General features: G+C 35.8%; 2 protein-coding genes across 3 annotated transcripts in view; both read left to right on the top strand.

Annotated features, from left to right (window-relative positions):
• Positions 1-22,093, top strand: part of LOC142348656 (large ribosomal subunit protein mL54-like) — a 285,508-nt gene that overhangs the window by 155,073 nt on the left and 108,342 nt on the right. The window lies entirely within an intron of this gene.
• Positions 11,512-21,703, top strand: LOC142348655 (SWI/SNF-related matrix-associated actin-dependent regulator of chromatin subfamily B member 1-A-like). Its single transcript, XM_075400084.1, has 3 exons — positions 11,512-12,400; positions 18,079-18,271; positions 20,981-21,703. Exons 1-3 carry the CDS (start codon positions 11,515-11,517, stop codon positions 21,114-21,116), a joined length of 1,215 nt encoding a protein of 404 aa, XP_075256199.1. The 5' UTR covers positions 11,512-11,514; the 3' UTR covers positions 21,117-21,703.

Below are 22,093 nucleotides of genomic sequence, written 5' to 3'. Positions count from 1 at the left end.
ATTTCGTTCCCTAATGTTGATGACAATAAAGTCTGTATAATCATCGGCATCGACAATCTGGAACTGATCCATTACAGTAACGTGATTAAAAGCCCGAAAAACACGACTTGGGCTGTAGAAACTACTTTAAGATGGACATGTGCTGAAAAAATTAGCGTCACAGCAGACGAACAGAATCCAGTATTCAAAACACAAACCAACTCTCATTCTCATCTAGACAATGAACTTTTCACAAAGGTACAACAGTGGATAAAAATTGAGAACTACGGTGTAGCTTCATCGAAAAGGGCTATGTCTAAAAACGATGAAAAGGCTCTGCAAATCTTTTAGTAGACTACAAATTTTTCTGATGGTCACTACGAAATAGCCTTTCTTTGGATGGAAAATGCCAAGTTACCTAACAACAGATAGCTAGCAGAAAAACAGTTTAAGCAATTAAACCAGCTCTCAACAAAACTAGATCTACAAAGTACGTCTGAGGAGACGCTCCAAAAATATTTTCAAAAAGGCTATGTTGTGAAAGTTGATTCAGCTACAGAAAGAGAAACAGCAAGTTCTTATCTCCCTCATCATCCCGTTCCAAATGAAAACAAACCCGGAAAATCAGGAGTTTCACCAATGCATCCAGTGTCTACCAATGTCAATCTATGAGTTAGAACATTTTGAAGGGACCAGATTTGTGGAGTAATCTTGTGGGAGTTATCTTAAGATTTCGCGAGCAACAAGTGGCAATGTCAGCAGATATTGAAGTGATTATGCAAATTAACGTTGCTCCCTCTGATTGTGCGTTTCCTCGATTTCTCTGGAATAACGATGGCAAAATCGAACAGTGTGTATACACACAACGTATCATCGGCGCAACTTTTTCCCATGCCTATTGTCCTACGATTTTTGTCGTTCAGCACGGGACAATTAGGACAAATTTCCTCAAGTGTTGCGCTTCATTGAGCGTATGTCTACATGGACGACCTATATATCTCAACAGCAAACGTTGAATGTTGTGTAAACGTTATAAACAATACCAAAGAGTGCCTTTCGTTTTGTGGTTTCAACTACACAAAGTTGAACTCCAATTCCGACGAGTTTTTCAAAAATATCGCACATGAAAATCTTTTGAAGTCCCAACTGCCATCACCTCAGCCTCTTTTGACGGACGAGTACATCATTGAGAAAAGGCTTTTCAAATGTTTCCCCACACATCAGTTCACAATAGAGAGGAAACTCCTGAAGTTCGTTGCTTCAATTTTTGATCCCCTTGGTGTTATAGCCCTTTTACAATCAAGTTGAGGAAAATATTGCAAGCGGCTTAGAATGGAGGTCCACAACGGGACGCACCTCTGGAGGTTCAGCAGTACCCAGGCATTCATCATTTCAAAAGTGAACTTCCATCTTACCAGATAATCAGCATTCCACGTGCTCTCTTCCGTAGAAACTGAAACCTTCAGTCAACACCTCTTCACACGTTTACAGACACCTAAGAGTATGCTCTATCAGCAGTGTCTTATCGATGAACTGAGAAAGTTGATAAAACTGTTGATTTAAGGTTCATGATGTGCAAAACCGGAGTAGCTGCAATCAGGAGGATGACTATTCCAAACCTGAAATTGCAAGCGGCAGTGCATGGCGCGCAATTAGCTCAGCTTATCAAAGAACAGCAAGACTTGGAAATCGGAAAATACTTTTTTTGGTCCGATAGTACAATTGTATTCCATTGGTTGAGAACTCCCGAAATGCAGCATCAAATTTCCGTTGCCAATAGACTAGCAAAGATTCTCAACGTCTCTTTATCTCTCAATTGGCGCTATATCGCTTCATCTGATAATCCTCCTGATGACGGCTCAAGAAGCTATGAGGTTCGACAGATGGAAGCAACTTCTCGTTGGTTCAGTGAACCATCATTTCTCAGCTCCGAAGAGAAAGAATGGCCTTGTCAAGATCTCTTGAAGCATCATCCACTTGTATTCTCAATACAGCCACTGGAAGCCCCTAAACGGTCAATTGAAGGGTGTGTAATATATATTACACGTTCTAGCAACTGAAATTGGTTGATAAAAGTCACTGCGTACCTCTTTTTTCCCCGACCTTTGCAAGGAGCCAAGCAAACTTTTGGTTCTCTCATCATACCTTTGTGTACAGGTATCTGATCCAGGTTTCGCAGATTGAACATTTTGCAGACGAAATATCTGCTCTACGTAAAAGTAAGAAAATTTCAGCATCAAGTCTTTTGAAACGCCTTCGTCCGTATGTTAACAGCAATGATCAGCTCCACGCCAAAGGGCGGTTATCAAAGGCAATGTTTTTAGAAACTGTCTAACACCCAATCATTCTGGATTGTCTAAACCCAACTGTGAAGCTGCTCATCAAAATTGTTTACACTCATTCAGGAGTTAAACAAACGGGCTGCCTCCTTATGCAAAACTATTGGATTTTGAAATGCCGATCTGTCGTTAGGCAGACAGTCCGCCAATGCATTCCTTGTCGGCGAATGATACAGGAAATCCAACATCCTTAAATGTCTGATCTACCATGCGAGCGGTTACCAAGTGAGCACAACTTTGTCTTTGCAACAACAGGACTCGTCCTCATAGGTCCTTTCCCCGTATCTCAGTGCGGCAGATACGCTACACGCTACGTACATCTGTTCACCTGCTTGGTAGTAAGAGCAGTCAATTTGGAGATAGCAGAAAACCTGTCTACAGACTCAACAATGAATTTAATGCGCAGATTCATAAGTCGCCACTGAATGCCAAGAAAATTTCTTTCCGACAACGGGAAATCTTTTGTCAGCTCTTGTTCAGAACTAAATGAAAGTATCGAAGCACTAAGAGCATGAAAGGAAATTGCCTTCAAACTCCATATACTTGATATTGAAATTGAATGGAAGTTTTATCCTCCTCTTGCACCACATTATGGTGATAGTTGTGAAAGATTAATTCAAAGTGTTCAAATTCTCTTTGTACAAAGTCACTGGATCAAGAACACTAACACATGAAATTTCGTCTACCTTCACTTGCGAAATAGAACATAACATGAACTCTCGTCCCCTAACAAACACTTTGATTGACATTAATGATCTACTTCCCATAACACCACACCATTTTCTTTTCGGCAGACCCACTGTTAATTTTCAGCTTGGTGTTTTTCGAGAGAAAAATTACAATCTCAAAGACTTGGAGAACTTCACAACACTTGGCCAACCATTTCTGGAACATATTTCTTAGAGAATAACTCCCAAACCAGCAGGAACGTTCCAAGTGATTTCACGCCTCGAGGTCTCTGGCCACTGGCCAAAGTCACAGAAGTATATCTTGGTTCGGACCAAACTGTCTGATCCGTTAAATTAAAAACAGCTTCTGGTGAAATAGTTCGCCCTGTAGTTAAATTAAGCAAAGTTCTAGCTGACCGATTTTTATCATTGATTTGAACACTAATTCACAAGGTTCGCTTCTTTATAAGTTCTGGTATCAGGAAAAGAACATTTTTTCTATGACAATTTGTACTCAAAATCTGCCTTTTCTGCTCCCCTCAGAACGTTCGGATAGCTATATTTTGACCTCCTCATTAAATTTGCTGTGGACCCGCAGTTTTGCGAATCTTTTACCTTATTTGTTTTCATTTATCGGTTTTTTAAGCTTTTTTAACTGCTTATTCTCCCCTACTTCGTTTTATCTTCGCAAAAACGTTCATTGAAATTCGTAAATTTGTCTAGATTGATTTTCTTGCGTAACGTTAGTTATTCGTTTATCTCGGAATTTATTTCTTTGTTAATGGGTTACCAAGTTTGTATTTCTCTACCAACAATCCTCTTTAATTTTATGGACTTACTTTACAATTCTTTGCAACCCTGCCAATGGGTCCGGCTATGTCATCAATACATCATTGATGCCCAACTCATTAGAAAACATCTATGCACCTTTATTGATCTTCGCCCAAAACAGACCTTCAATGTTTAAGAGATGAAGTGACAAAACAAAAGGAATCAAAGAAAAACAGTCGAAATTCAACACACAAAACTAGATAAACTGAGAACTGATTTATTTATCTTAAACGCTTGTATCATCCATTATTAATTCAAATAATTAAATTGATTTTCTGAGTATACTTAAGGCGGTCAATGTGACAAAGGCAGAGTTCATGATTGCAAAATTTGATTAAAGGAATAGACATGGAAAAATCTGCCGATGAAGACAGAGTTCGAAGACGGTTTTTGTTAATCAATTTCGTTGATAACTTCCTTTTTTAGTTTTCATGTCTTTAAGTCCAAAGCAACCGGTCAAAAAATGAACAGATGGGAGGCCTTTTTGGCTGGTGTTGACATTTTAGTTTGTGAGTGACGAGAGAACAACACCGATGATGAAATCCTATTTCTTTTCGAAATGATAGAAGTGGGCCTTGATTAAAACATTAGACGGAACAGTGGGACACCACTATGAAACATTAGATCATCGCATATATGGCTACCGCAAAAGGTATTGTATAGAAAAATTACAGCAGTTTGTAAATTTTGAAACATTATTATAACAATAATGTGTTTAGCATTCCCTCCGCCCAACATTATTATAAATATTGCCAACCTCAGTTACATGTTAATTTCCACAACAGCTTTTAAGAAAAATTATTTTGCTGTGTAGGAGCGCGAATATTATGTTCGTCCGAATGCATGTTAATGCGTCTGGTTCTGTGTCGTCTCCTGATTTTTTGCTCGTAATTTTTTAGTGCGCGATGAAGAGGGCACTGAATCCCGCATGCAGAAAGACAGGAGCCGTACAAATCTGTTTTTTTTTCAATTTACAAAATTTATTGTTGATATTATACTTTTTGAATTCTCTTATGACATTTGTCTGATTTCTTGGGGTTTTTTGTCATGACTTGGCCAACAGTTGAAATTTTTTTATGTGAAGTAAAGAACCGCCAGGTTTGAAAGGCACGAACAGTTTGTACTAGTTCGAAGAAACGCTAGGTTTGAAAGGCACAAACATTGAAGTACTAGTTCAAATAATAAAATTTGACTTTGGAAATTCAGAAAATATTCTGGTACATGTTAATTCTGGTACATGAAATTTTGTCAACCCCGAAAATAAAAAATAAAAACAGATAGGAATGAAAGTAAAAATCCCTTTTCAGGAATAGAAAATATTATACCCGGAATTTTCATTGAATCCGGAATATAAAATGAATTGATTTTAGTGTAATAAGTGTAAATAAAGTGTTGTAAATGTGATATTAACTCTAAATAATTTTAAAAATTCGATGTTATTTTAACTCATTTCTTAGAATTATAGTCAAAGACAAGTTTATATACTTTGTAAATGATTTCTTTTAATTTTTAAACCTGACGATGAACGCAATGTTCGAAAACGTTCATTTTAGTTATTCAATTTAAGTTTCAATTGACAATTACTTCTCTGCATCTTTAATCATTGTCAGTTTGATCTTTAACGGGCCCAGAAAAAGCAAGAGAATGCAAAATTTTAGTAATTTTGTGAAGTGTTACAGACAGGATGGTTCATAATTTAGCAGCCAGCTTAATCCATCAAGCGGTAAAGAGTGTTCAATACAGTCAAAAGAAGGGACTCCTGACAAAAATAACAACAGCACCTGGAATTTTTTTCAACCGCAATACAAAGAATCGGTTGAAAAACGCACAGAATCTTCTGGTCAAGGGCAGATTGAGCACAAAGACCAACATTGTTGTGTGGCACGATCTAATTAATAACAGTATCCCAAGCTACAAATCGAATAACTACAGACCAAGTAGTGTACAAAAGTTAACAAACTACTTGACCACGAATATCAACAAGTTTGAAGCGCTGGTATACTGTCAGCGCACGGGAACCCCTGATATTTTCAAAGAGTTGTTGAGCACTGGGATACTTGTTCTGAGGGTGACAAAGCACCTGATATCGAAACGGAAGGCGAAAACACAGCTGGGACACTACATAGTGCTCCACCAGGAACTGGCACGTGAGATCAAATCATTGGACATTGTCCTGCGCCACCAAGGAAACCTGAAAGCTCTGCTGAAAAAAAGAAAAGGGAAGAATCTCGAAAAACTACAGAGGAAGGCGAGAGCAAAGGTAAGACTGGTAGAAAGAGCACAAACCGAGAGAGTAGCTCCTGAACAATAGGGCTTCATTGCCCCCTGTCCTCGAGCGAGCTTGCGTAATGTGCGAAATTCTACCACAACCATGGCTCAGATACATTCTCAGGCACAACAACTGCTTAAAACAATTCCTAAACTATGCAAAATCTTCAAAATAAACTGTTAAACTGTAAATATCGATTAAACTTTTTGAAAAACTTTAATAACAATGATATCAGTCCGGATTTTTTGAGGTTCCAAATTCCCAAAAACGAAGTTTTTTCAGACCAAGCGGTGCACAGCTTTCAGCTTAAGCTCTTAGGGAAAGAAATAAGTCGTGGGGAACAAGGCCGTAGATTGTTCGAGGAAAAACTTGGAGAGGATAGGGGCATTCTCAGGAAAGAGGCGAAAAAAGAACTAATACCTTCAATTGTGTACAGCATTAGAAAGGAAATGAGAGATCATTCCGATTTGATTAGTAAAAGACTTAATGACAAGTTAGCGAAGCTCTCTGAGAGACAAGACAGGCCTCTGCGGAATGGATCTCATAATAATGTTGTTAAACTGGACGATGTTGAACTGCTGAAATTTGTCCTGGAGCTTTTATCGTTAGGTCCAAAGCATCCAGTTAGGGACAAATTTAATGAAGTGCACTTCCTTGCGGATCTAGACAGATTAGTTCGTGAGTTAAGGAAGAACAACACTGATGGCGAAAAGTTATGTGAAATAGAATTGCTTGCCAAATGTTATGCCAAGAATGTACGTGAGACACCAATAGATAGAGGGGTTAAAAAAGGTAAAGATTTTTTGCAAGATCAAAAACTACTAGCGGTACCTTTTGATAAAGGTTGAGGTTTTTCTGTTATGAAACAGACAACATACTAGGAAAAACTAAATGAAATCCTGAGCTCCAATCAATTTGAGCCTCGTTATGGAGAAAGTGATGATATAACAATAAGAACGGAAAACTGATAAGTAGTAGTTTGCGTCAATTAATGAAACAGGGAAAGATAAGTGAAAAGAATTATCACAGGCTCAGGACAACTGGATCGCAACCAGCCAGGCTTTAAGGACTTGCTAAGGTACATAAAATTGGGACGTCGTTTTGGCCTGTTCTATCAATACCCGGTAGCAGTTTCGATAACCTCAGTAAATTTCTGTCTCCCTTTTTCGGGAAGTTACCAGGTGCAAATATTGAGACTAACTCGAAAGATGCCACAGCAGCTCTGGAGGCTACCAAATTGGATGAAGATGAGCTAGTGGTATCTGTCGATGTAAAAATTTTATACACCAATGTAACGGTTGAGGAGGCAATTGAAATTGCGCTTAAAGAACTGTACTCCAGTTACGAGGTACCTGAGATTCCGAGGTTAGCTACGAAGAGCATTTTGAGACTAGCCATAGCGAATGTTCACTTTAAGTGTAATAAAATGTGGTACATTCAATCGGACGGTTTAGCAATGGGTGCTTCGCTGGCGGTATTTTTGGCAAAATTGTGGATGAAATCCTTTGAAAAATCTTTGCAGAAACCAAAAAATGGAAGGGAGATCAAAACACCTCACACAAAAGTGATATGCATTGACTGTAACTGACGTGTTACCTTCCGAGGGAAAGGAGACGAGTGCGAATCATGCAAAAACTGGTTTCATGCAAAATGCCAAGGTATCAGTGACACAGAATATCAGCCCATGCAGGAATTTGTTTGGATCTGTTCCTATTGTGCAGAAAAAGGTAGAAAAGAGGACACACTGGAATTGAAATTATTCAAGAGGTATGTGGATGACATAGTGTGCACGGTAAAAAGGAACCCTCTAGATTACCTTGAGTATGCAAATTTTCTTTGCAAGAACTTACAATTCACTCTTGAGACACCAAACGGAAGTGGATACCTGGCATTCCTAGATCTAAACATAAACCTAAACGAAGATAGAAAAATCAGCTGTCATTGGTATCAAAAATCAACTGATACCGGCATAATCTTAAATTTCCGTAGCTGTACACCATTACAACATAAGAGAAATCTGATTCAAGGGACTGTGCATAGGATTTTTACTGCGACCAGTGACTGGCAATCCTTTGATGCAGCTCTTACGAAAAATCAAGAGATCTGGGCTGAAAATCAATACCCAACGGAGTGGTCTTCCAGTATTGTTAAGGTAACGTTGGATAAAATAGTCACTAAGGAAAAGGCCACAGCAAAACCACCCCAAAATGAGTTAATAAAAAGTTTTATTAAAAAAAGTTAAAACTCTTTACAATAGGGAGCCTAAACCTAGGTTTTTTATTCAATACAGAGGAAATATTACGCAAAATCTTGCAAGTAGACTGAAAAAATTGTATGATATTCAAATCATTTTCACAACATGAAAGCTAAGAACTTGCTTGCCCACCCTAAAATCACCTTTTGTTAAGAATATGAAATCCCATGTGGTATATAAATTTACATGTAATGGATGCAGTTCCATCTATGTTGGCCAAACCAGCCAACATGTTACCACTAGAATTTCAGAGCATCAAAAGAAGTATTCCCCTGGTGGACAACGCCTTGTTGAATGTAGTAGTACAACGCATAACGTAAAATGGGAGATTCTTGATGCATGTCGCGGGGTTGAAAAACCAATGACGATAGAAGCGATCTACATCAAAAAGCTGAAACCGAAAATAAAGACGCGCGATGAAAATGAGGGGGGGATTGAAATTGAAGTACTAGTTCAAGTACAAAAATTTGACTTTTGAAATTCAGAAGGTATTCTGGTACATGTTAATTCGAAATTTTGTCAACCCCAAAAAGTAAAAAATAAAAACAGATAGGAATGAAAGTAAAAACCCCTTTTCAGGAATAGAAAGCATTATACCCGGAATTTTCATAAGATCCGGAATATAAAATGAATTGATTTTAGTGCAATAAGTGGAAATAAAATGTTGTAAATGTGATTTTAACTGTAAATAATTTCAAAAATTCGATGTTATTTTAACTCATTTCTTAGAATTATAGTCATAGACAAGTTTATATACTTTCTAAATGATTGCATTTAATTTTTAAACCTGACGATGAACGCAAAGTTCGAAAACGTTCGTTTTAGTTAATCAATTTAAGTTTTAATTGACAATTACTTCTCTGCATCTTTGTTTAGGCCATTTTTGTTAAAGGTAATCTGGTGTTAAAGATGAAGCTGTATGAGATGTCCTTTGTGATCCAGTTTTTTATGCAGTTTTGGTATGTACAGATATTTGCTGACAAGATTTTTTTGTTGACAAGTTTCTCTAGTGTCCCAGATTTCATTCCTTTGAAATCTGCATATTTAGGTACGAACCTCATCAGTTCTCCATGCGGCACATTTTGAAGGGAAACTTCTAACGATCTTTCTCTGCTCGTTTTTGTAACAACGATATTGAATCTCATTAGATCTCACGCACTTGCGTAGTTATGCAGGGATAGATAATCTTTACCTTCCGACATTACGAAGCAAAATAATAAAAAAACAGAATTTAGGAATAAATCCAAGGGTTATACATTAACCCCAGTTTGTGTCGTTCAGTTTATTAGATAACAATTCATTTTTTTCACGTTCTTGCAGCTGTTGCACCCACATAATTCGCCAAGAGCACGTGTTGTTTTCATCGTTACGCAGCCTGAAGTAGACAAAATGAAGTCCTTCAGCTGAATCTACAGCAGAATATAGGGAGTGTTTGACAGTCTCAGCAGCTCAATGTACTCTAGATTTCTGTCCGTTACTAAATTCATGTCAAGTCAAATCGAGCGTTGTCATCAGTTCTATTCGAATTGCAAAACACAGCCTTCTGGCAACTGAATTGATGACTCTACTCCGATGTTATAGTGCAGGTCATAAATTGTTTTAGCAAACGGGTGTCTAATTTTGTTGTGCTGCATGTGTTCATCGACCCCACAGTTGAGAGCATGGGTTGGGGTGTTTTTCCCCCATAAAAGGAGTTGATCGGTGCATTTTTGCTAAATGATTGTACGGAATCCACAAACCGTCAGGGGTTTTGTCGACGTAAAACTGTACCGTCTCAGTGGCAAATTAGTATTTTCCACTAGTATGTTGCATGAGCATGATTAATGTACGGGAAATTTGCAATGAAAATGCTTTTGTTGCTTCTGTTGAAATTATTATCGTCGGACAGAAATGATTTTCAGCACACACTTTCGAAAGCTCTACAGGTATATATTGACGATTTATATAAAACGAGCAAGATTTATCAGGGGAAATTCAAGCTTACGAATTAGATACCGACAAATTACAGATATGACAGAAGGAGACTTTAAAAAGTCTGACTCCATGTCGCTGCGAGAAATTAGCTGGAATAATGACACACTCAAAGAGAGTATTTTCGTTAGTTTTAGTTAGATCTTTGATGTGAAAAAGGTTGTATGAACAAGAACGAAGATTAGCCATTTTGGGGGTGACTTTAATATACTCCCAAACATCAGCATCATACTTTCCCCTGAGAAGCTGCATTAAAAATATGAGATCAAGTAGTTGCAGCTGAAAACATTGGTGAAAATATTCCGCCTAAGTAACTCGGCATACGGAATTTTTGCCAAATATCTATCCAAACCAACGTGCTTGAAATCTGTCGAGCTTCATCATCAATGAATTATCAGCGAGCCATAATTGACTTCCGTTAATTAAGATCGATAAAACATAACAACGAAACAAATTATACTTGACATTGCCGTCAGTATTGAACGGAAGAACTTTTAAGACGATAGAATGGAGGATATTGGGAAGACGATAAAATTGGAATTTTACAGCAGTATACTGATGGGATTTCGCCCTTGCAGGCAATTGGAACTTCGTCCAGTTGTTTCTGCAGTTGTTGCAGTCTATTGTAATTGTCATTTTAATGACCCATTGAAACTGCTTTCTTCATGGACTTTAAATTGAAGCTGTCTGAACCTTCTTTTTACTAGTACTCCGTACATCATTTCTGTGTAGTTGGGGCTGCTGAATGCCTATCATTAGATTTTATGAGACAGATTTTGTGCTTCTTAAGGAAGTTTCTGTTATCCAATCGTAACTAGTGCAGTAATAATTCAACGCTTTGACACGGCTCTAAGTGCCTAGCATATTGCTATAACATTAAAATAGAATGCGTTTCTTTGGTAATATCATATTTCTCGAGTAGTGTTTCATTACGGGTTAATTTTTCCGTCTATTGGGTGTATAAATCATACCCACATTTATGACAATCTTCAAATAGTCAATCTTCGGTATTATCAGACAAGTCATGATGCCTTGAGGATTTTTTTTTACAAGCTTTGGGATACGATTTTCTTTATCTTAATTTTAGAACTTTTTTTTAAGTCAAAACTAATGAAAATATCTTGCCAAATGGCTTGTGGTGCATCGTACCGTTTTGATTATTGGCTGTGCATTGTACCGTTTTCGTTGTTTTTCAGAAAAATTATGGATGAGGAGGCGACTCCAACGCCGTCTGTGCCTACGTATGGTAAAGAGCCTGTTAGATTCCAACTGGATAATGACATTGGTGAAGTTTACATGATCGGGTCAGACGTTGGGCAGTATTTGCGACTCTTTAGGGGTGCAATTTATAGAAAGTACCCTGGCATGTGGCGACGTCTAGTGACGTCAAACGAGCGTAAGCTACTCTTTGAATCTGGTATTATAAGCGGAGGAGGAGCTCTGAACATAACGCTGGTAAAGGCAAGTGAAATCGACGAAATAATTGCTGGAAATGGTGAAAAGTATAAAAACTCGGGCATGGTTGCACCAGTTATTGAAACTCCAAATAAGCCAGAAGCACCAGCAACAGCGGTAACTGCTGTTTCTACTCCTGCAGCTGTTCCTAGTCGAAGTAGTAAACGGGGAATGAGTAACGCACATTCTTCATCCTGGAGCCAAAACAATCCAAATACCTCACATCATATGGATGCAGTTCCTTGCTCAACACCAATCAACAGAAACAGAATAGGTTCTCGAAGCAAACGCAATTATCCTCTGTGCATCGACGATACAGATCCTGACTTGTTCATTGAAAACAGTAAACGGGAAGAAATTTTGGTACCTATTAGGTTAGATTTAGAAATCGAAGGGCAGAAACTGCGAGATTGCTTTACGTGGAATAAAAACGAACAGATGATTACGCCAGAAATGTTTGCCGAAATACTCTGTGAAGACTTGGATTTGAATCCTCAGCAATTTGTACCGGCTATAGCTCAAAGTATGCGCCAGCAGATTGAAGCATTCCCGATGGAACATATTCTTGAAAATCAAACTGATCAGAGAGTCAAAATTAACTTGAACATTCACGTTGGAAATATCTCCCTAGTAGGTAAGTATTCATTCGTTTTTGATTACTTGCAATAAAAGTTTGCTGATTTTTCGAGTTGGAAAACAAAAATGAGAATATACCCGAATTGAACATCTAGATCAAGCTACAATCTATTATTGCTGAAGATATGAATTAAAATTGAATGGTTTCTGTTACATGCTGGAAATATATAAATCAAACATCATTATTTTACTAACTTAGACCAACCTAAAGTTAGTTTTTCCTACGATATATGAATGTATATAAATTCTTGGTACCATCGAAGCGTTTTCCATGGCATTTTTTTGTTTTAAATTTCGTTTTAATTATAATTTAACATTTCTCCATTTTCGAACAAAATTTCTTGACTCACTTTCTGATGCTAAAATGGTTCTAGTTATCATGATATACTCATATTGAGCATTTATTGTATCGCTCGGTGTATTTATTGCTCTCGAACGAAGTTTGAAGCAATTATTGTAAATTTGCGTGTCTTATGCTAAATTTTGGCTCGACCGTTTTGATTTTTAAGAGTTTTTTCTGTCCCTGACTGTTTGTGTGATCTAAATATCTCTCTGATTCACAATTTTAAAGAGTTGAACTCAAGTGGCGCAGATAACTACTTAAATTGAGATGAAATCTGTACCTAATCGGGTGTCATTTTCAATTGAATCTTAGTTGTGGTATGTATTAGCTTTTAGGACGTCATTTGAATCCCCCCACGTTGATTTCAGTGTCCCCCTAGAGGCAAGCTATCCCCTACTCCACCCGACTGAAGCCGGCTGCAATGAATTTGAGGTTTCGATAGTTCAAGAGCAATTCTATTCCGCCGTTTGTCGGTTATGTTCAAAAGTTTGTGTGGTTGAATTTTCTCAACTCTTTCAGTCCCTTTTGTGTGAGCAGAAAAAAAATCAGGATGAACAGATTTCTAAATGTGTGCTAAAGAGAAGTAATTCCAGTTTCCATTGTTTTTGAATTTTCGTAGATTTTTGTTTTTGAAATTTTGTAATCTGCTAAAATGAGGCATCATATTGCAAAAAGCGAAAATTGAGTTTGTATTATGCAGTTGCTACAGTTTAAAGAAGGAAACAAGAATCAGAGTGTATTTCGTTGATAGTCATTTATCTTTCAAGCTAGGCGTTTTCAGCGCGAAATTGTGATAGTTGGTGCGTCAGTGTCTGCGTATTCGTATTCGGGCTGTTGGAAGTGGTAATTAGTTCTTTTTTCTTAGTAATGTCACAGTTGGAGGTGCTGAGCTGCAACAGGTTTGTTCTTCCATAAACTTTGCTGCCAATTATTATTCTATTATTAACCGTAACTTCAACAGAATTGGGAAATAAATAGAACGTTTATTGGCGTATTATCAAAACAAGGAGGCTCGGTAATGTGCGTACGCAAATTAGGTTCCGACCCCACTCATCCACATTCCTAACTTAATTGGCTACCAAATGATGAAGAGATAGAAGACTTTCAAAAACATAAATATCGTTCCATTAACCACCAATGGAATACAATAACGCCACTCTAAAGGGCCGGTGATCGTTGTTGATAATGGAACTACCAGAAAGGACAATAATAAATATCAAACAAAAAACATTATTTATGACTAAAACTCGATGTCTATAATAATAAAAAAAATCATAAAATCATCAATCTCGCATCAGATTATACCTAAAGGAAACAATTTAACCTATACTTCTTGAGAAAAATATGCAACTGGTTAACAGGTCGACAAAAAAGAGGAAAAAGGTGCGAATTTCAAAAATACGTTTCTTGAAAATTAATTGTTTGAAAACAATTAATTTCACAGTTATTAATGTCATTAGATATCAACTGAAATCCCTAAAATGTTCTTTTGTATCTCCATAGGAAGCAATTGAGACATGTCATTACCCAATGATCAATTGAGCGAAATTTCAAAGACAATGGGACGTTCGATTATTGTTATAAACTAAAAAGAAAACAAATATGCTATAAAATGTAAAAATAAAAAAATCTCAAATTTTTCATGAAATCTAGTAGTAACAGTAGTAACAAAGCCGAGAAACAAATGTTTGAAGCTAAAGCTGTTATGGGGATTTAAATTTAGCTCACTGGAAACGGGTTGAGACCTGTGTTTACAGAGACTGAGCTACAAATCGAGCAAAAAACTATTTAAAAAATGACAAAGCTCAAAAACCCAAATATGTTTTTGAAAACAAATAATTTCAAAATTCATAAGACTTCAGATTTCAACAAACAATGATGGATTAGGTTGCAAAACTTGAGGAAGCCGATTGGGCCTGTTAATAATGAGACTAAGTCGCAACCCCACTAAAACAACAAATATATCAAGAAGCCAGAACTTCGAACATTTTTATGAGATCACATTGTTCAAGGCACTATAATTATAGGATGTTAGCTGCAAGAACTGTATATTGTCACTTTTTCCTCGTTTTAACATCAAAGAGACTACGTGGAGAGTACTATAAAAGGAGTACGTAGACTTGACAACAAAAAGAAACCCAAAAATTGAGCAGTACAGAAATCTCAATTTTTTTTATTAAATTAATGGTCGAAGCAATCAGTCACAACGTAAGACCTAGCGCAAAAAAGTTTTTGAGTCAACAAAAATAATTGAGACTTCTAATTAATGAGATTGATTTACATGTTTACGAAAATGAAAGCAAAAACATACGGTTGAAAATCTTTAAATTCAAATTTTGAGGTCTTTAAAACAAACAGATATAAACCGAAATCTTTAACTGTGTTGAGATATATGTCTTAGGGAAGCAATTGAGACCTAACATTATCAGGTATATGACGTACAACAACAAAAAGAAAGACAAACATAAGCACAAAAAATTGCATTAAATTTTGCGAGATAACTGTCTCAGCCCAAAAAGCTTAAACTATATAACAAAAACAATTAACATATCCAGATACGCCTTTTTCCAACGATTTGCTTTTTCTCTGCTATGCTTCTATTCAGTTAGAATTGTCAATAATGTGATATTTTGACAAAGAAACAAATGAACTCATAAAATATCCACTTATGCTCAAAAATAATAAAAAATTGAAAACGCGTAGTATCAAAACGAAGATAGCATTAGTTGAGCATTAAACTGTTACGGACATTAATTTATAACCTACAAGATTTTGGTTTCTGCCTGTCTTTACTGAAATGGAGCACGAAACTGAGACAAATAGTCGAAATAGCAAAGTAGGATAAAATAAAGTAAAAGCAAAAAGGATGCAGAGGAAAAAATCTTTTTTTTTCTAAATTTAATTTGAAAGTCTATAAAACAAACAGCTATAAACTTAAATTTTTAACTAGGTTAACTTAAACGTCTTGGGGAAGCAATTAATGACTATCGTTATCGGGTATGCGGCGTACAACAAGGAAAAGAAAGCCGAACATAGGCAAAATCAAAAACATCTTGCGAGATAACTGGGTCTCAGCCCAGAAAGCAAAAACTATTCGACAAAAACGATTAACATATCCAAATACGCCTTTTTGCAACGTTTTGCGTTTTTCCTACAATGACTTTTTAAATTAGACTTGTGAATAAGGTGATAATTCGACAAGGAAACAGTTAACTCATAATATATGCACTTATGATCAAAAACAAAAGAAAAATTGTAAACGTGTAGTACCAAAAAAAAGAAAACATTAGTTGAACATAAAACCGTTACTGAAATTAGTATTTAACTCAGATGAAGTGGGTTTCCGCCTGTTTTTACTGAGATTGCGCTCGAAGTTGAGAAAACTAAGATGAAATAGTGGCAAAGCTCAAAAATTAACCAAAATTATTTTAAAACAAATTTATTCGAAGTCATAGCAGACATTAGATAACAACTTAAAAATGTTTTCTAGGTTCATTTATACCTCCTAAAAAGTATTAGGAGCCCTCAATGAGGACTATAAGTCATTGGGCTACAAAAAAGGTAACAAATGAAAGTAAAATTCAAGAAGTACATTAATTTTTTAAAAAAATAATTGGTCAGAGCCATAAAAATCGTGAGCTTAACTCAAACTGTAATATGATCTCGTTGAGGCGGATTTTTTGTAAATAGTATCTGTCATCAATGGAGCCCTGATGTGAAATTCTTGTGAATAAAAAAAATTTCATAAAAAACATTTACATATCGTAAATAGTTTAAAAAGTCGCGCCCCATTAAAATCTAAAAAATTATTATCGGAAGGTTACATGGCGAGATCAAGGTCAGCCCAGATGTTGCTACTTGTCTATCAAATCACTCCATTCCTTTAAGTGGTCGTGAAATAGATCAATTTTTGTACAAAATTTTTAAATTTGTCAAAAATGTATCACCTGAAAGTTTGTAAAAATTTGCAAAAAATGGCAAAATTTTAATTCTAGAAGACTCTCAAAGCAAGTGGGCGGAAAACTAACTCGCTTGTGAGTTTGAAAAGAATATGGCCACAGTTTTAAGTTATCTACTTCCAGCAAATTTAAAGAAAGTGGGCTGAAAAAGCAAATTTGATCCCAAAAAGAGTCGAATTTTGAAAGATTTAGCATAAATTCAAGCCAAAAAACTCGGATCGAACAATTCAGCAATCCTCCTTTATCTTCAGGGATACAATCAATAACACTACCGTTAACAACCAATAACAAATTTTAGCAAAATTATCGAAAATTAGGTCAAAATTACCGAAAATGTGAATAAAAACATGATTTATGTCCAATATTCACAAAACTCTAAACCTCTATAACTCCCAATAAAAAGCGAAAATTAAACAAATCTTTTTAATTCTATATTATACGCTGTACGGGCTTTTTAATGATACCACTCACATTTGTCTACGATGAATATATCGATCGGCCAAAATTGTCTGAACAAAAAAAATCTCATTGAGTATATAGTTGCTCCCCCACTAAAGTGGGTCGGAACAAATAACGAATAAATGCTGATGATCTCCCTGCTTTTTGTGAACCAAAAATGCTAGCTCGTGTTGTAATATGTTTATTTAATTGTAAAGTTTGCCAATGGGACGAGTTAAGTCCTTCACTCTGAAATGTGTGACACAATCAAAAGCGTCTTTATTTTGCTCAAAGGCGAATGTTGGATGGATAATTCAGAGCCAGTAGATTTTCACTACTCGTCAACTAAAACCACGTCAACTGGTTGACAGTTGGCCTAGAGACATTGCGCTTCGAAAGACTACTTTGGAAAAAGTTATAAAGTCAATGGACAGAGAATTTTGAAGGATCTTCTGAACAGTCAAATTGTCTCTAGAGAATTTAGCTCTGTAACGCAGTGGGCGAACCAGTGGACAAGAATGATGAGACTCAGAAATTTGCTTTTTATTTTCTCACAATTAGCCCCAAAACATTTATTTTGTTTACCTTAAAAACGATGTCCAAGAATCTGAAGATCTCGATGAAATTCTTGGCCTTTTCGATTCAGTGCCTATCAAAAGTTAATTGTGCGGACCCAAATGTGTTTGTCAAATAATTGAAAATATCACGAACTGTAATTATCTAGTTTTGTAAGTTACGTATTGTTTTTGGTTGATAACCTGGTTGGAAGTTTAACTCTAGGGTTATGACTTTAATTTTCTCTCTCAATCGTATTTGTTAGAAGAAAGTCATGATGTTGCTGGTAAACCTAATCTGGGGAATTTATAATTGGTTTAAAATTGCTGTACGAATTAGGCGGCGGGTCTCTCGTGCTATCGTTGGGTTGTTTCGCTTTAGACCACTTCGAGTGGGACATGTCAGAGCCCCTGAACAATCCTGAAGACTTTGCCATGAAGCTCTGCTCTGAGATTGGACTTGGGGGAGAGTTTGCGACTGCCATTGCATACAGCATCCGGGGTCAGCTATCGTGGCATGCAAGGACCTATGCTTTCAGCGAGGATCCATTACCGGTTGTCGAAGTTGTTTTGAGGTATGTCGTTTTTTGTTAATATTTAGTTGCCAATTTGTATATGATTTAAAGCAGATCTTTTTAATTTGCCTGAAACTCCCCCAATGAGAGCAGTTGAGAAATTCGAAAAATGCACATGAAGAAGATACTGATGTACTAGATAATTGGAATGAACAAAAGAATCAATGGAGGATCCCTTGCAATTGAATTTTGAAATCAACAAGGAGGCTCGGTAATGTGCGCTCGCAGATAATGTTCCGACCCGGCTCTACCACGTTGTCGACTTAATTGTCCTTCAAATGAGATAGAAAACTTTCAAAAAATCATTAATTGTTCGAAAATAAATGGTTTATCCATTTAAAAAATTGCTTCAGCACTAATCACTATGCAAATGAAACAATAACTCATTTGAGGGCCGATGATAACTGTCATTAAGGAGCGTGAGAGACAATACAAACAGCAAGAAAAAACACAAGGATTAATTCTAAAAAAACTCCATATATATATATATATATCACTTCTTAAAAAAAGTTAATGAAAAAGTTAACATAGCATCAGATAACATGTAAACAAAGCCAAATGACTTACATTTCACCAGAAAAAAATTGGGACCTCTCTTTATGAGAATAATTAACAAGTAGACAGAAAACAAAACGGGCAAAGTTAGAAAATACGTTCGCACTTTTTGGAAACAATTAAATTCAAGGTCAGCAATTAGATTTCAACAGAAATCATTCCACGAATTTATTTATACCTGCAAACAAAATCTTTAAGACCTGTCTATATCCAGAATCTCATACGATTACAAAAAGAATACATACAGACAAAAGTAAAAAAAATCATTTCAATTTTGCAAGGAAATTGTGTCGAAGCCTATAAGATCAAAATCTATTCAGTAAAAATATTGAATATGATAGTTTGCGCCTTATTTCGACGCCATTAATGTGTTCGATTTGTCATTAATGTGTCATTAATGTCAGACAGCAGAAGTGAACATCGAAAATTGGAAAATGTCAAAAATTAAATAAAAAATTTATAAAAAGCGACCTCTTTCTTTTTGAGAATACGCTAAAAGGTTGCGAAAATAAGATTAAAAGTGGCAAATATCAAAAGACTTTTTAGAACAAATTTATGAACTGTAATAAATACTTTTTGAACTATAAAAATCCACAGCTGGACCAAAACTGGTTTTGCTCTTGCTGCTTCTTTCAAACAAAAAATGTACCAAATCTTGCCGTATTTGCTAATTTGACCAAAAGTTGTCATATAAAAATAAATGACTTTTTATACTTATCGAGTTCTTTTTACCAAAAAAGCAATGTATCAACTGAAGGCATTATATAGTTTCTTTAATAGCTGCTTAGTTGCCGAATTAGACATTTGATAATTCGACTCAATCCTAAGACTACAAAGGGAACATTAATTATTGGCAAGTCACTAAAGAATTCACTAAAAATTTACGAACAGTTTGAGCCTTAAAAACCGTGCTTTACTCATAGAACGCAATATTTTTATTGGACATTATTGGAGCTTGAATGGACCTCTCATTAATTGAAAATTTACATGAAGAAAGACTTTCTTGTTATTGTGATGAAATAAATGCAAAAAATATTTCTAGAAGACAGACCCAAAATACAAGCTAAATCTTTTTTCTTTGCTAAACTCAACGATGAGACTAAAACTGGCCTTGCTATTCTGAGCAGCTGTTCAAAAACGCAATTGTTCTAAAACTTTGCGAAATAGTTTTTTTGGCAAACGAAAATCATATATTAAAAATAAATTATGCCTTTTTCTCAAAATAAATATCGGTTTAATTTAGCGAAATACCGCAAATTACGTTTTTTCGTGGAAATTTTTGTATGAACCGGAAAATTTTTGAAAATTTGTATATAAAATTTTCGTACACTTGGCTATGTCTAAGTTAAAGGAAGATTGTTTCAGCAGTTTTAATGTCTCCACCAACTGTCAAACTGGAAAAAGTGGGCCAAATAAGCATATTTGATGCCATATTTTGATAAAAGGGGGAAATGCTGCATTTTTTCAAAAATATTAGCTGACAATTTAGCCAAAACAGTTATTTAAAACAATTAACCAACTCTCCTCTATCTTAATGTAAAAATAACTGCACTATCGTTAACAAGTTTATCATCTTTTAGTAAAAATTGATCAAATTTTAATCAATAATTACGAAAAATGTGAACAAAACAACTCGAAAAATTCTCGAAAAGTTTTAATTATCGACAAGTTTTAATGATACCACTCACAATCCTGTACGATGAATATATCGATAGGCGAAAAATGACAGAACAAAAAAACCAGTTGAGTATATAGTTCCTGCGCCAGTAAAGTGGGTCGGAACAAAAATGGACTAATTGGTTTAAATTGAACCACGGATGATGTATAAATTACTCGAAAGAGTACCAATTCAATTTGTAAATTGCAGTATCACTATTTGTAATACAAACAGGTAACAAAAATGTCGTTTTTATCGGTGACCATATTCCGAGTATTTAACTCCAAAATTTCTGAATGGTTTACGGTTTTTTTATGGCGGATAATTAAAATAAACGTTTAATAGAACCCAAACCAGCAATAATTGTAATTTTCTCCGTTTCTTTCCTTTATACGTAATACCCCGTAAGTATTATAAACTTGAATGAAAAATTGATTTCACCAAGCTTTGAGCATAATTATTGTGTAGTTGGGTTATCTTTAATTATTCTATTGTAGGAACCGACATGAGATGGATCAGTGGGGTCCCACAATGGAGACACTGACAGATGCAGAGATGGAGAAGAAGATCAGAGACCAGGACAGGAACACGAGACGCATGAGACGACTGGCAAACACCGGAGCATCATGGTGACGTCATTCTTAATGTCGAGGATATTTAAAAACGAGCGGATCTATTGGTACTTCCATGTGACATATCGCGCGATCGATTAAAATTTTTTGCTTATTATATGGCGCTTTATTTGTGGTGACGGAAGCAGAATAGAGCCAAACAATTCTTGAAGTTGATTGATGTACTGGCCATAGAAGCATAGTGATGTTGTGTTTGAGAAACCTCCTTGCTGAACCCCATTGAGGACGTTGCATTTGAAGTCTTATGATTAGTCACAAAGTTGATGCAAATAAATAGCTCATTTATTGATTTTGGAACAAGTGCCGTCGTAGATAGCCCAATTACTTAAATTATTTTAAAGCGTATAAATGTCAGCCAGAAGCTTACAGAGTGCAAGTGAAGGAGTAGATCAAGGTTTATCGTGACTGATCTTGTATTAAGGAACAACTGAAACAATTTGTATGTGCATATAATTTATTGCTTTTGATTTTACACATTGTTTATATATCTTAGTTCGATCTTGATGTTCTTATCTTTAAGCATGTGCAGTTCGTAATCTTTTTTCTTGTTTTGATTGAATTATAAAACTAAATTAAAAATGTCATTAACAGGCTGTTTTCGTGCTTTTATCTTCAGCCATTGCTTGAAGTAAAAGCTATGGGAGATTCAGTAAACAAAGCTGCAGCATTGAGAAAACGAATTTAAAATTTTGTGACGTTTTTGTTGATAGGTTAAGTCAACAGATCACAAGTCAACAAAACAATCCTAAGAGCAGTTCTGCTCCTTAAAGGTGCGCCAAATAACAATGCTTAACGAATGCTAAAAGTATTTGAGGATCGAAGTTGGTGAAATAAAAAGTTCGGATGAATTTCTGTTATTGAATAAAAAATTAGTTTTAGAATTAGTCAAAAGAATTGAATTCAAAGCTTGTCACTGACCCGAGGTTTATCGGAATTAAGTCATTCAACTTTGCAAAAGCTCTGGTTTATTTCTTTCAA

This window comes from Convolutriloba macropyga, chromosome 10 (assembly GCF_964194025.1).
Source record: "Convolutriloba macropyga chromosome 10, txConMacr16.3, whole genome shotgun sequence".
Classification (NCBI taxonomy): domain Eukaryota; kingdom Metazoa; phylum Xenacoelomorpha; order Acoela; family Convolutidae; genus Convolutriloba; species Convolutriloba macropyga.
The sequence above is the reverse complement of the archived record's forward strand: the minus strand, read 5'-3'. Positions and strand labels throughout refer to the sequence as shown.